General features: G+C 35.8%; 1 protein-coding gene across 7 annotated transcripts in view; it reads right to left on the bottom strand.

The window, feature by feature from the left end:
- Positions 1 to 514: 514 nt before the first annotated feature.
- Positions 515 to 13356, bottom strand: part of KLHL24 (kelch like family member 24) — a 36923-nt gene continuing 24081 nt past the window's right edge. For 5 of the 7 annotated variants that reach the window (XM_059687161.1, XM_059687160.1, XM_059687165.1 and 2 more), the window contains 3 exons: positions 11767 to 11955; positions 10509 to 10697; positions 515 to 6054 (listed from right to left, as the gene is read on the bottom strand). In XM_059687161.1, coding sequence (XP_059543144.1) covers positions 5854 to 6054; positions 10509 to 10697; positions 11767 to 11955 — 579 coding nt within the window. In that variant the 3' untranslated portion in view covers positions 515 to 5853. Of the gene's footprint in view, positions 6119 to 10508; positions 10698 to 11766; positions 11956 to 13356 lie in introns of all 7 variants that reach the window. The other 2 variants (XM_059687166.1, XM_059687167.1) reach the window with 2 other exon arrangements.

Here is a 13356-nt window from a genome sequence, read left to right as displayed (position 1 = left end):
AACCTCTTGGATACATTTAAAATAAAATAGAACAGCCCTGACCAGTTTGGCTCAGTGGATAGAGCGTCGGCCTGTGGACTCAAGGGTCCCGGGTTCGATTCCAGTCAAGGGCATGTACCTTGGTTGCAGGCACATACACAGTGGGGAGTGTGCAGGAGGCAGCTGATCGATGTTTCTCTCTCATCGATGTTTCTAACTCTCTATCCCTCTCCCTTCCTCTCTGTAAAAAAATCAATAAAATATATTTTTAAAATAAAATAGAACAGCCTTGACTGGTAGCTCAGTGGTTAGAGTGTTGACCCACACACTAAGGGTTTTGGATTCAATCTCCAGTTGAGGTGAGTGCAGGAGGCAACCAATTGATGTGTCTCCCTCAGGTGGATGCATCTTTCTCTCAACCTCCCTCTCCTCTCTAAAAATCAACAGAAAAAAATATCCTCGGGTGAGGATTAACAAAAAACAAAACAACAAATTTTTGGTAAACAAAATTTAATACACCCATATAATCAAGTAATAATGGTTAAAAGACATTTTATTAGATACAACTTTTAAAAAATACTATACACAAAATATATTTAAACAAAACATGTAAGTATTAATGTGCTACAATTGAATTGAGAACAAAGAAATACAAAGCCTTTTTTTCTCCACTGTGAAGACTCTAGAGCCTCTAATTAAAGGCAAATGACATATGGTCATTCTGTACAAGTTCTAAAGCATATTATACTTCTGTTAAATTCTGTAATTGTGTTGTCTCAGATAGCTCCAGAAACTTCAACAAAAATTTAAATGAAGAAACCATGGAGGGGTGATGGGGGGTGGGGGTGGAGGAAGAGTAAGAACTTTTCCCAGAAAGTTAACTGAAAAAGTCTGGAGAGAGAGAGAGAGAGAGAGAGAGAGAGAGAGAGAGAGAGAGAGAGAGAGAGAGAGAGAGAGGAGGGGGGGGGAGAGAGAGAGAGAGAGCGTGAGAGAGAGAGGAGAGAGAGAAAAGAACAGTACATAAAGGAACAAAAATAAAATTTATTTTTTTGACATTGGATGTAGATATTGCAAATGATGTTTACAAGGGCTTATTATTCAATGTAAGATTGATGTTTTTTTCCTGAATATCTTAAAAAGCACCTTGGTATAAAAACAAAACAAAACAAAAAAGCCCCCAAACAAAACAAAAAATATAATAATACTCCAAACACCCAACCACCTTTCTCATTCTGCCAAGCAACCACACAGTTGGTGCTAATTAAAAAAATTAACAAGGACTGAAATGAAAAAAAAAAATTTAAGAGGTTTACTCTATAGTAAACAAATATGAAACTTTTCTAAGATTAAGCTTTATTTAGATTGAAAAAATGTTGAAATAGCGCTGGGAGAACTCAAGGCACAAATTCAGATGCAGTCATTTTAAAAATATTAAAATTCTTTTCTTTGGAATAATATATAAAATAAGTTATGACTAATGCTGTTTAAAAGAATTATGTATGATGACTATCTTTAGCACTAAGTAAATTTAATATCTAGGCAATCACACAAATGTAAAACATTTATATAAAATATTTTAAAATGTTTGAAGTATGTTGAAAATGTCTCTGGAATTCTCAATTCATACTCCTGGCTCAAGTGGTGTGTAAGTATAGCTAGCTAGTCAAACCTACTGCCTTAAAGGTCAAACAAATTGCCCCATTCTGGTTACATGATATGGTGAATCTATTTACTTAACTAAAAAGAATAATGGGTTGAGGTGATGTAAACCTGGCTTTTAATATAATGCACAACAAATTCTAATAAGGCCAAAATTATGTTGAGGTTAACTGGTGTCTTGAGTTTACTAAAATAAAGGCTGTCCACAGGAAGCCTTTAACAGACATTATCTTATCACATGGCACCACATACATAGCAATTTTTATTCTTTGAAAATACAGTCTGGAGTAGATGTCTTTTCCACATATATATCTCAAGACACAACAGGCACACATGAACAACTTGACCCCTTTCTTTTCATGTATGGGTTCTCACAGCAATTAAAATCTATTGCCTGGCCAGGGTGGCTTAGTGGTTGAGCATCCACCTATGAACCAAGAGGTCACAGTTCCATTCCGGGTCAGGGCACAGGCCTGGGTGGTGGGCTTGATCCCCAGTGTGGGGCGTGCAGGAGGCAGCCGACCAATGATTCCCTCTCATCACTGATGTTTTCCTCTCTCTCTCCCCCTTTCTGTTCCTCTCTGAAATTAAAAAAAAAAAAAAAAATATCTATTGCCATATCCAGACAACAGGAAAAAACACACACCATACATAACACACCTGGTTTGCATACTGACAAAAGTAGTATAATTGAATCTTTGTCTTTCCTGAGTTTCAAGAAGAGTTTTTGACAGTAGAGATACATAAACAATTCATATTCACTAAGAGAAAATGTATCAGTCCACAAAACATTTTCATCTTCCTAAATACAAAAGAATGAATGTTCAACCACTGCCATGTGTGAAGCCCTTTACCAAATTAAATTTACTCTAGAATCACGAACCAAATTAAATTTACTCTAGAATCAAGGTTATTTAGTTATGGCACTTTGAACCCCCCAAATAAGCAAAAATGATAACTTAATACCCTCCCTGAGTATTTACATCATTTTTCTTAAACACCTGTTTAAATGGAGTAAATATCTATATTTTAGTTATCTAGGGAAGAAAAGGTTATTTAAAATCCAACAGGCTACCAATTCATACCTGTGCAGTCAAGTCAGTGAGAAGATTAGAGTAGAAAAGGAAGGTCTTCTGTGGTAAAAATTAGACCACTCTATTGTTCACTCACATATAGGAACACATGGAAAAGGATTAAAGTTCATGAAAAAAACAAACTGTACTTTTCTGTTGATCCACAAAACATACTTTCAATTCCCTTTCTCACTGAGTGGGTTTAGCAAATGCATCTCCACCTCCATTTTGTTTTCTGACCTTGTAAAACCATATGTATTATGTAGATTTTGGCTATATACAAGTATTCATACTAATGCTCATCATGTACTTTTAAATGTAAAACAGTAATCTAGAAATTCCCAAATAAGAAAATCTTCTGAAATGGAATTTACTAAGGTCAATTATTTTTTAATTTATGTGTTTTTTTTCCCTGATCATTACAAATTTATACAACTCTTGGTGTTTGTACTAGTATATAAGTGTGTACATGACCATATTCTCTACAGACATACACATGTATATACATATATACTAACCCAAAGGCTTATATGAGCATTACCTATCAAAAGAAAATCTGCCAATGATGTGATGACAGTATGAATATAACCTGACCAATTTGGTAGATATATCCATTTTTATATACTAATTATATCCTCAAATTTTTTGTTTTTTTAAAATGCTAATACCATCATTTACCAAGAATCAGTAAAGGCAGATAAATAACTAAACAAAATTAAAATATCATTTGGGTAACTTTAAAAATAGTTCTTTAATTTCCTAGTATAACTAAGTTCTTGGTTTGAATACTTAATTGATGTAGTTTTAATTATGTAGAGAAAAATTAAACAATATTGGTATGAGGTCTATGTTTAAACAAATTCTGTTCTATTGAATTGCATTTCAAATTACTACAATGAACATATGGATATTAAAATAAATGAATATCAAAATACAATAGTTAATATACTTTTACAATAGATGAAAGTACCAGAATACAAGTTACCTTGAGAAAATATTTTTTATGTGAAATGTCTGTATTTATGAATGGGCATGATCTTAAAAATAAACATGAAGTAACAAGTATCATCTGTATAATCCTCAGCAATTACACTTTTCTCATACATTATCTCATATACTGCAAAGAATTTCTGAACTAAATAGATTTCACTATCTACACAAACGATATAATGCAAAAGTAGATATTTACTCAAAAATTAAAACAAGTATCCTAATAGTACATGCAATTATTTTTCAATTAAAATGACAGAAAATTATTTTCTGAATTGCTCTGATAATTACCACAAAAAGGTATATATCATTAAAAATTATGATTTGAAAAGTAAAATTTCCCTAAAAATTTGTAAGTTTTTTAGAGTTTTCCTCAGAATTCTGATTCCAGCTAAGCATTTAAGTTGATGCCATATATTTTATTTGATATCTCTGTTATCACTCTAGGACAGTGATGGTGAACCTTTTGAGCTCGGCGTGTCAGCATTTTGAAAAACCCTAACTTAACTCTGGTGCCGTGTCACATATAGAAATTTTTTGATATTTGCAACCATAGTAAAACAAAGACTTATATTTTTGATATTTATTTTATATATTTAAATGCCATTTAACAAAGAAAAATCAACCAAAAAAATGAGTTCGCGTGTCACCCCTCTGACACGCCTGTCATAGGTTCGCCATCACTGCTCTAGGATAATAAAAATAAGTTTATCAATGTTAAGTTTTTATTGCTACCTTGGTTTTAACAGAAATGTGGTGACACTCCAATCATATATTTGCATCATAGCTCCTATGACAAGGACTATATTAATTATAATGTAAGAAGACAACAGTGCCTGGGAAGCTGAAACATAGCAGGCGACCCGCAACATCCCTACAATGTTGTGAATTACACCGGTCCACTGAGAAATAACCGTCAGTTATGCTGTAGCTCCTGCTACTCCATTTGCCTTAGAAAGAAATTTTAAGTTCATCCCTGAATACTAGTAAGTTTTATAAACTGGAGTTGTAAAACTAGACAAAGGCAATTTGTTGTATAGAAGCTTGGGAATTTTGATCAATAATTTACACAATGGTACCAAATGAGATTAGAAGACTGCAACTACTGCCATTAGTTTACTCAGACAGTTAATTTTAAAAGAAAAATGGGCCGAGCTAGGTGGGCCCTGGTTTATCCTTTAAAGACAACTTAATTGTAGAGACTCCCAGGACTTAAGCTGGTCACATGAAAGTAGGATGACCAGGGGAGAAGTCCTCACCCAAAGCACCATATTAATGAGGTCAAACCCTTCTGGGCTAGGGAGAAGATCTGTCCCTGCTTTTCACAAGATAATATTACAAAATGGATTTCAACTCCTTTGCCAGGTTCACGAAAAGGAACCTCTTTAAGAGGCATTAGAGATGATATGCTAAATACTTTGAGAGGCACAGTGAGTCATTTTCCTTCCAAAGGATCTTAATTTTTCCTTAGAAAGTAACCTGTCATTTTAGCGGCATCTGCTTTTCTATCTTCTACCAACCTCTTCTCAAAAATACGTTTAATATAAGACAGCAATTCTAAGCATGAAGTAATAATTTGGTATCTTACTCAAATTGCTGTCATCACATTTTTATCAATTACAGAAAAAAATCCTTTCAGTAAAATTAATCAGTTTGAATATATTTTTAGTGACAAAGATTTTGAAAACTGATTTTTCCTCCTTAGGATGTGTTGTAAGCATTACATGATTCAACCTAAATGAAGCCTTAAGTCATGCAATTTTCTATCTGTCTATATGACAAAATAAGGAATATACAGCCTTGCAGATAACACACATAAATGAAGAGACCAATCACAAATTCCTACAAGGTCATCAGACAGAAATTTCCTATCCCACATAGGTTTCTCACAAATATTTACGAAGGTGCATTTTCAAAGCCCAAGCAACACCACTATTATCTTCAACAACAACCCAAACCCCTTTGTTTTCCAATTACAGGGAAGGCTTTATTACAGTTTGAAAGATTAATATTTTGGGGAGAAAGGCACCACAATTACTATTTTTACTTTTTGTGCATATGGCACAAAGGAGATATGCCAAGGTCCCACTCTGGAGCTTTTGAAACCTCTCATCTTGGATCGGTGTGGCTTCTTGGGTGAAGCATCCTGGCGTTAGAGCTTAAAGCATTTCTCATTGTATCTATGGATAGTCACACAGCCATGATAGGACACTGGCCTGGGCATTGCAGCTACCCCTGTGATGATGCTTGTTGCAGGATCGTAACAGAGAATAGTGTCTGTGGCTTCTCCATTTTCCCGTCTTCCACCCAGGATATATATTTTACCATTACACACAGACATACCACAGTTTTCCTGTTTTAACAAACACATAAAAAACCCCACATTAATTGTTGAAGGTAAGAGATTTGGTAGCAAGCTGAAAAGTAAAATAAGACATGGTTTAACACTGTCAATAAAAGGAAACATGAAATAAGCTCCCTTTTGCTAACTTTTACTCTATGTGCGAGTGCTAATTTTGCATGGATGAAGTGAGTGTTAAGATAAAATATATGTTAGTAATTGGGCCAAGTTGGGGGGTGGGGGGGTGAAACGAGGGTGGTGGGCTGAGAGATGGGCTTTAACCTAATGATAACTGAAAGAAAACATCTCTGAAGAGCTTGGCTTGCTTCTTCTATTACAGGAAGGTTCTTTATTATAGGAAGTGGCTATAATGTGACCACAGATTAGGACAGTATCTTCAGGTATAAAAGAATTAGTGAGTCTGGTAGGGTAGCTCAGGTGGGTAGAGCATTGTCCCGATATGCCAAGGTTGCAGGTTTGATTCTCAGTCAGGGCACACACAAGAAGCAACCAATGAATGTGTAAATAAGTAGAAAAACAATTCAATGTTTCTTTCTCTCTCCCCCTTCCTCTCTCACTCTAAAAAATAAATATAATAATAAAAAAAAGAATTAGTGAGTACTTAAAAAATCCTTCTATAATAGTTCATATACTTCCAGAATAACTTGACTGATTATCGTTAGTGAGTGACAAACTTTTATCCAGAATAACTAACCCATGAATTGTACCAATTATGTGCCAAACTATAACATTTTTCATCTAAAGTACACAAGCTATGCCCAGCCTGTGTAGCTCAGTGGTTGAGCCTTGACCTGTGAACCAGGAGATCACGGTTCGATTCCTGGTCAGGGCACATGACTGGGTTGCAGGCTCGATCCCCAGTGTGGGGCGTGCAGGAGGCAGCCGATCAATGAGCCTCTCTCATTATTGATGTTTTAATCTCTCTCTCCCTTCCTCTCTGAAATCAATAAAAAAATAATATATATATATTTTAAAAGTACAAAGCTCTTTCTATAAATTCTAAAAGTTATCAATACACTAAAAAACAACATCCTGCCCAGCTGGTGTGGCTCAGTGGTTGAGCACTGACCTATGAACCAGGAGGTCACAGCTCAATTCCCAATCAGGGCCGATCAATGACTCTCATCATTGATGTTTTTAACTCTTTCCCTTTCCCTTCCTTTCTGAAATCAATAAAAATATACTTTAAAAAAACACAAAACCAACAACATCCTTAAGTTTCCAGGGATAAGCAACACCACATGACTAAACCTTACAGTCACTTTGATGATGATTCTTAAACTATATTGTTATAGGACCTTGTTATTAACATCATTTCAGATAATAATGCTCAGAATTAAACCAAACAAGCAACCTTGAAATAGTTATACTTTCATATCAGGAAATTACATGTACTATAGATTAAAATGAAACACAATCCTAATATTGTAAAAAAAACCCCCCAACAACCCTCTCCTTAATTATTATTATTTATAATCCTTAGGCTTAAATGCCAACAATAAAGAATCATATTTCATTTATTATTCTAAACTTTAATGACACTTTAAATACCTGGTCTACTGAAGAAATATTAAAAAAAATCATCATCGAATTAAAATCCCACAATTTTTTTAAAAGAATGTTTCTGACAAGAATTAAAATGCAAAAATGTTTAAAATAGCAAACTGTGGCTTTTAGGAATTATGCAAAGTCAAGAAACATGGAAATAGAGAGAGAGAGAGAAAAAGGCTGGGTCCATTTGGACTGCAAAAAAAAAAAAGAGCTCGTTTTTTTAGCTCTTTTATGTCATTCAGGATTTTAAGCATTTAAGAAAATGTAGCCCTAGCTGGTTTGGCTCAATGGATAGAGTGTCGGCCTGCGGTCTGAAGGGTCCCAGGTTCGATTCTGACCAAGGGCACATGCCTGGGTTGCGAGCTCGACCCCCAGTAGGGGGCGTACAGGAGGCAGCCAATCAATGATTCTCTCTCATCATTGATGTTTCTATCTCCCTCTCCCTTCCTCTCTAAAATCAATAAAATATATTTTTAAAAAAGAAAATGTAGCCTTGGACTCAAATAACTGTCTACCATGAAATTAGATGATTTATCGTTTTTTAGTGAACAGAGAAGCCAGAAAAGGCATGAGGGGCTAAGGGGACAGTATGAACTAAGGCAGGAACACATAAGATCTATATAGAATGCAAATAATAGATATTAATATAATTGAGGTATAGTTGCAGAAAGTAAAGCTGAAAAAGCAAGCAGAGGTCAGCCAACAGAAGGCCTAGAATAGAAGGAAGTGGGAAAACTTTGGATTTTACTCAGTAGTTTCCAATCAGAGGAGAGACATGATTATTACATTTGTTAGAAAATAACTGGTGGCAAAACAGGTTAGAGAAGCAAGACATTAGCGAAACACTAGATTATTGTTTCAGTTTAGGTAGGAACTGATAAGAACTTGAACAAAAGCAAGAATAGGAATGGAAAAGAATAGGAGAAACTCTGAGAACTGATAGGCTAGACCAGGGATGGGCAAACTTTTTGACTCGAGGGCCACAATGGGTTCTTAAACTGGACCGGAACAAAAGCATAGATGGAGTGTTTGTGTGAACTAATATAAATTCCAAGTAAACATCATTACATAAAAGGGTATGGTCTTTTTTTTTTAGTTTTATTCATTTCAAACGGGCCGGATCCAGCCCGCGGGCCATAGTTTGCCCACGGCTGGGCTAGATTGACTCAATATAAAAGAGAGGAAAATCTAAGAAATTTTCTAGCTGTGAAATAATAGGAAATATATATATATACTAGAGGCCCGATGCACGAAATTCGGCCCTCGCAGTCATGGCTTCATTCGGAAGGTTGTTCAGCTGTCTGTTCTAATTAGCATATTATGCTTTTATTATTATAGATGTGTGTGTATATTTGTCTCTGGCCCCATGTTTCTGATACAGAGTGTCTGAATTCCTTGCAGTTTCCTGGGTGATAGGAGTGTCTTTCATTTTAATGAGGTGACTCTTGGTGGGTTCCTGGATGAGGGCTGGTCACCAGAAAGACGAAGCCATGATTAGAAGTTTGGAACTTTCAGGCCCACCCCTCATTCTCTGGAGAAGGGAGACAGGCTGGAAACTGAGTTAATAATTGATCATGCCTATATGATCTCCAAAGTATGGGATTTGGAGAGTGTTCAGGTTGTTGACACATCCATGTGTTGGGGGTGGCACACCTCAACTGCACGACAGAAGCTCCTCTGCTTGGGACCCTTCTGGACCTCATTCTATATACCTCTTTATCTGGCTGTTCACCTGTATCCTTTGCAAAACCCCTCTACACAATAAACCAGGAAACAAAAATAAATGTTTCCCTGAATGCAATGAGCTGTTCAAACAAATTATCGAACCTGAGGTGGGGGAACCTGGATTTTTAGCTGGTAGATCAGAAATACTGGGGACAACCTGGAACTTGTGATTGGCATTTGAAGCAGGGGCAGTCTAGTGGAACTAAACCCTTGACTTGTGGAATCTAACACAAACTCCAGGTAGATAATGTCAGAACAGAATTGGATTGTAAGACACCCAGACTGTGAAGAAGTAACTGGTGTGGGAAAAACGCACATTTCTGGTGTCAGAAGTATTTTGAGAGTAAGGGAGAAAAAGTTTTCCATTCACTAGCTTATTGGAAAACAAATAGTAGGCTTGGGGAAGAACACTCATGGAAAATATCAAATAAGCAGCTTGAAATTTGAGTCTGGAACACAGGAGAGAGGCTTTAATGGAGATATAGACTTGAAGTCATCAGTATTGGGCAGTAGATGAGATCATTCAGGAATAGAGTATAAACTGTGAAGACGGCAGGGGGAAGAGGCTCAAGGAAAACCCGTATTTAAAGGTTGGGTAGAAAAAACGAGTGAATATGAATGAGACTGGGAGATGATAAGTAATGGCCTTTGAGAGTACAAGATCTCTAGAGTGGTATAGGTAGAATCAGATTTCCAGCATCAGAACCATCAGGCGTTTTGGTGGTAGAAGAAAGAAGAGCGAGCCATGAATCGAAAGGCTGAGGGAAGGCCTTTTTTTGGAAGCAGCGGTGGAGGGGGAATAGGAAGATATAGGCCAGAGTGTGTGGATGAAGACATGAGCACAGCCATTTTCTTTATAACAAATAAACAACAACTAGCTTCTGACTACAGAAAGAAAAAACCAGTTTGGGAGCATTTTTTATCTTTTAAAATATGCAAGAGAGAGTGATAAGGACTAGAGTAGAATTCTGACAAAGGTCAAGGAGGGAAAAATGAACAGCTCGAGCACAATAGCTACTTCACCATGGGATGGTAAAAAGTTTTAAAAAATTATGAAATAGTTCAAGCATACATGAAATAATTTAATTGCAGAACTGCAGTATATTCATAATTGTCTTGTACTTAGTTCCTCCTAGATTCATTTTTCTTTAGGATTTTTATGTTATTACCTGCCGGCTGAATGTATTCTGTACGTGCATCCAGTAATCTTCAACTGGATCGTAACAGTATATTGCCTTGGTCAGTCCACCAGCCACATATATCAAGTTGTTTAAGGATACAGCTGTTATACATCTCTTGGCAATTGGGATAGCTGCACGAAGTAGCCAAGAATTGGTTTCTGGATCATAAGATTGAACCTAATACATAGAAATATTTAATTAAAATTTCTAAATAAAAATGTAAATTTGCTTAATAAAAAGCCTATCAATATATAGAAACATATTAAAAGTCAAATCTCATTAATTCACAGAATTAAGAGAGTTAGCTTGATAGTGAACTGTGAAATATGAAATTCTCAAATGTACATTTATTATTATCAAACAGAATAAAGTAACAAACAGAGATTGCTTCCAGAAGGAATGGCTACCAAGTTTGCTTTACTTATTTCCATGAAAATGAATAGTTTAGATTTTTAAAAAATTGTATTATATAGCATAACTATGATTTAATCTGAATATAATTTCTTTACACTTTTAGGGATACCTTTCTTCAAAAGAACATAAGTAAATCTCAATTCAGTATACTCTGAATGATAACAAATTCTGAATTAATGAATTTTAAATATGTAACTTTTGACCACATTGTGTAAAGTTAATTTAGAAAAAAAAATTGACAAAATTCAGTTAACTATTGCTAAACCAATTAGGTAATAGACAGTTGTTTCCAGAATAAACTTAGTATTTCCTGAGATGTCAGGGTGGCATAAGTTCTTTTGTCCAGGAGTTCCATGAAATGCAGCAACTTTGAACCATCCTCTATTTATATTACAGAGGTTTCCTTTTCTCATCTTTGTTCTAAAAAATACTTTTAAAGTATGCAGAAAATGACCCAGTTGGAGGCAGCATAATTAGTTACTGTGTCTTATCCCCTTTGCCGATTCATCTCCCAACTGTATTTTGTGTGAATAATTTTTCGAACCTATTGACTACAGCAGTAAAAAGTTTAAAAACTTATTTAGTACAAGATCTCAACATTGAAATTAGTATCATTTCAAACAGATCAAATCATGCTTTTTACAGCAAATTGTCAGATATATTAGAATCTCTCTTTACTAACTTGAAATTCAGTATTTTCCCTCAAAAGTATAAAGTACCAAGTTTTAAAAGGCCTTTCACACTAAGGAACCTCGCTATCCCCTTGATAAGCTTTCCATATTTCTCTTCCTATATATGTCATTGGTAATTTCGGTAAGAGAACATGCCTTACCTTATCAGAACAAGTATTATCATCAGGTCCGCCACCAATCACAAACAGTTTGCCTACACAGCTAGTCACAGCAGGAGAACTCACTGCTTCCTTAAGGGGAGCAACTTCAGTCCATCGATTTGAAAAGGAATCATAACATTCTACGCTGCTAAGCCTGTTCTGTCCATCATAGCCTCCAACAACATATACCTATATATAAAATACATGGGGAAAAAAAATCTTAATTAACAAAGCTTGAATCCTGAACTAGTTGGCTAAAGAATTAAGTAACCTCTCTCCTTTAAAGAGCACTTGATAACTATAATTGCAATATATTTAGCTCAGCTTCTGAAACTTTAAAAAATTTACCACCACCAAGGAGTTTGTTTGTTTATTTATTTATTTATTTATTTATTTATTTATTTTTATTGATTTTTCACAGAGAGGAAGGGAGAGAGATAGAGTTAGAAACATTGATGAGAGAGAAACATCGATCAGCTGCCTCTTGCACATCCCCCACCGGGGATGTGCCTGCAACCCAGGTACATGCCCTTGACCGGAATCGAACCCGGGACCTCTCAGTCCGCAGGCTGATGCTCTATCCACTGAGCCAAACCGGTTTCGGCAAGGAGTCTTTTTAGACATTTTTTTCATAATAGCCTCCTCCAATGAAATTTTAATACCACAGATAATTGTATATCTGTTTATGTACTGTATGTATATCTGTGCTTTATACATGAAACTACATTTTTTTCACCGCCTCAAGAACAAATCTTCACCTCCTTAGGTATAATACTGCTTGAGCTGAGAATTACATGATTAAACTTAAATGCCCACACTCATGAATGATGAAAATATCAGATTATGATAAAGTAAGAAAGCTATGTAAATAAAATACTAGATAAGGATTACTAGACTGAGATCTTGGGAGGCAGAGCCTATCTTGTTTGTTTGTTTTTTGTTTTTGTTTTTAATATATTTTTATTGATTTCAGAGAGGGAGAGGGAGAGAGAAACATCAATGATGACAAAGAATCACTGATCGGCTGCCTCCTGCACGCCCCCTACTGGGGATCGAGCCCACAACTGAGGTACATGCCCTTGGTCAGAATCAAACCCAGGACCCCTCAGTCTGAGGGCGGACACTCTATCTGCTGAGCCAAACCAGCTAGGGCTATTTTTTTAAATGTATTTTTATTGACTTCAGAGAGGAAGGGACAGGAAGAGAAAGATAGAAACATCAATGATGAGAAAGAATCATTGCTTGGCTGCCTCCTGCGTGCCCCTTACTGGGGATTGAGCTCGCAACCCAGGCATGTGCCCTTGACCGGAATCAAACCAGGGACTCTTCAGTCCGCAGGTGGAGACTCCACCCACTGAGCCAAACCGGCTAGGGCTTCTTCATTTTAATCTCTACAAGTGCCTAGAAAAGTACCTGACACATAACGAACTCCATACTATATATTTCAAAGGGCTTTCACGTACGTTTTCTTTTCACAAATATTAGGAAGATAGGGCAAATTAATATCTTTATATGACAGATGATCTAATCAACAAGCCATTTATTAAATGATCTATATGCAGAATAGTCCATTAAACATAATGAGACATA

The sequence above is a fragment of the Myotis daubentonii genome, chromosome 3, assembly GCF_963259705.1.
Source record: "Myotis daubentonii chromosome 3, mMyoDau2.1, whole genome shotgun sequence".
NCBI classification, from domain to species: domain Eukaryota; kingdom Metazoa; phylum Chordata; class Mammalia; order Chiroptera; family Vespertilionidae; genus Myotis; species Myotis daubentonii.
Note: the sequence above shows the minus strand (reverse complement) of the source record. Positions and strands in the feature narration are given on the sequence as shown.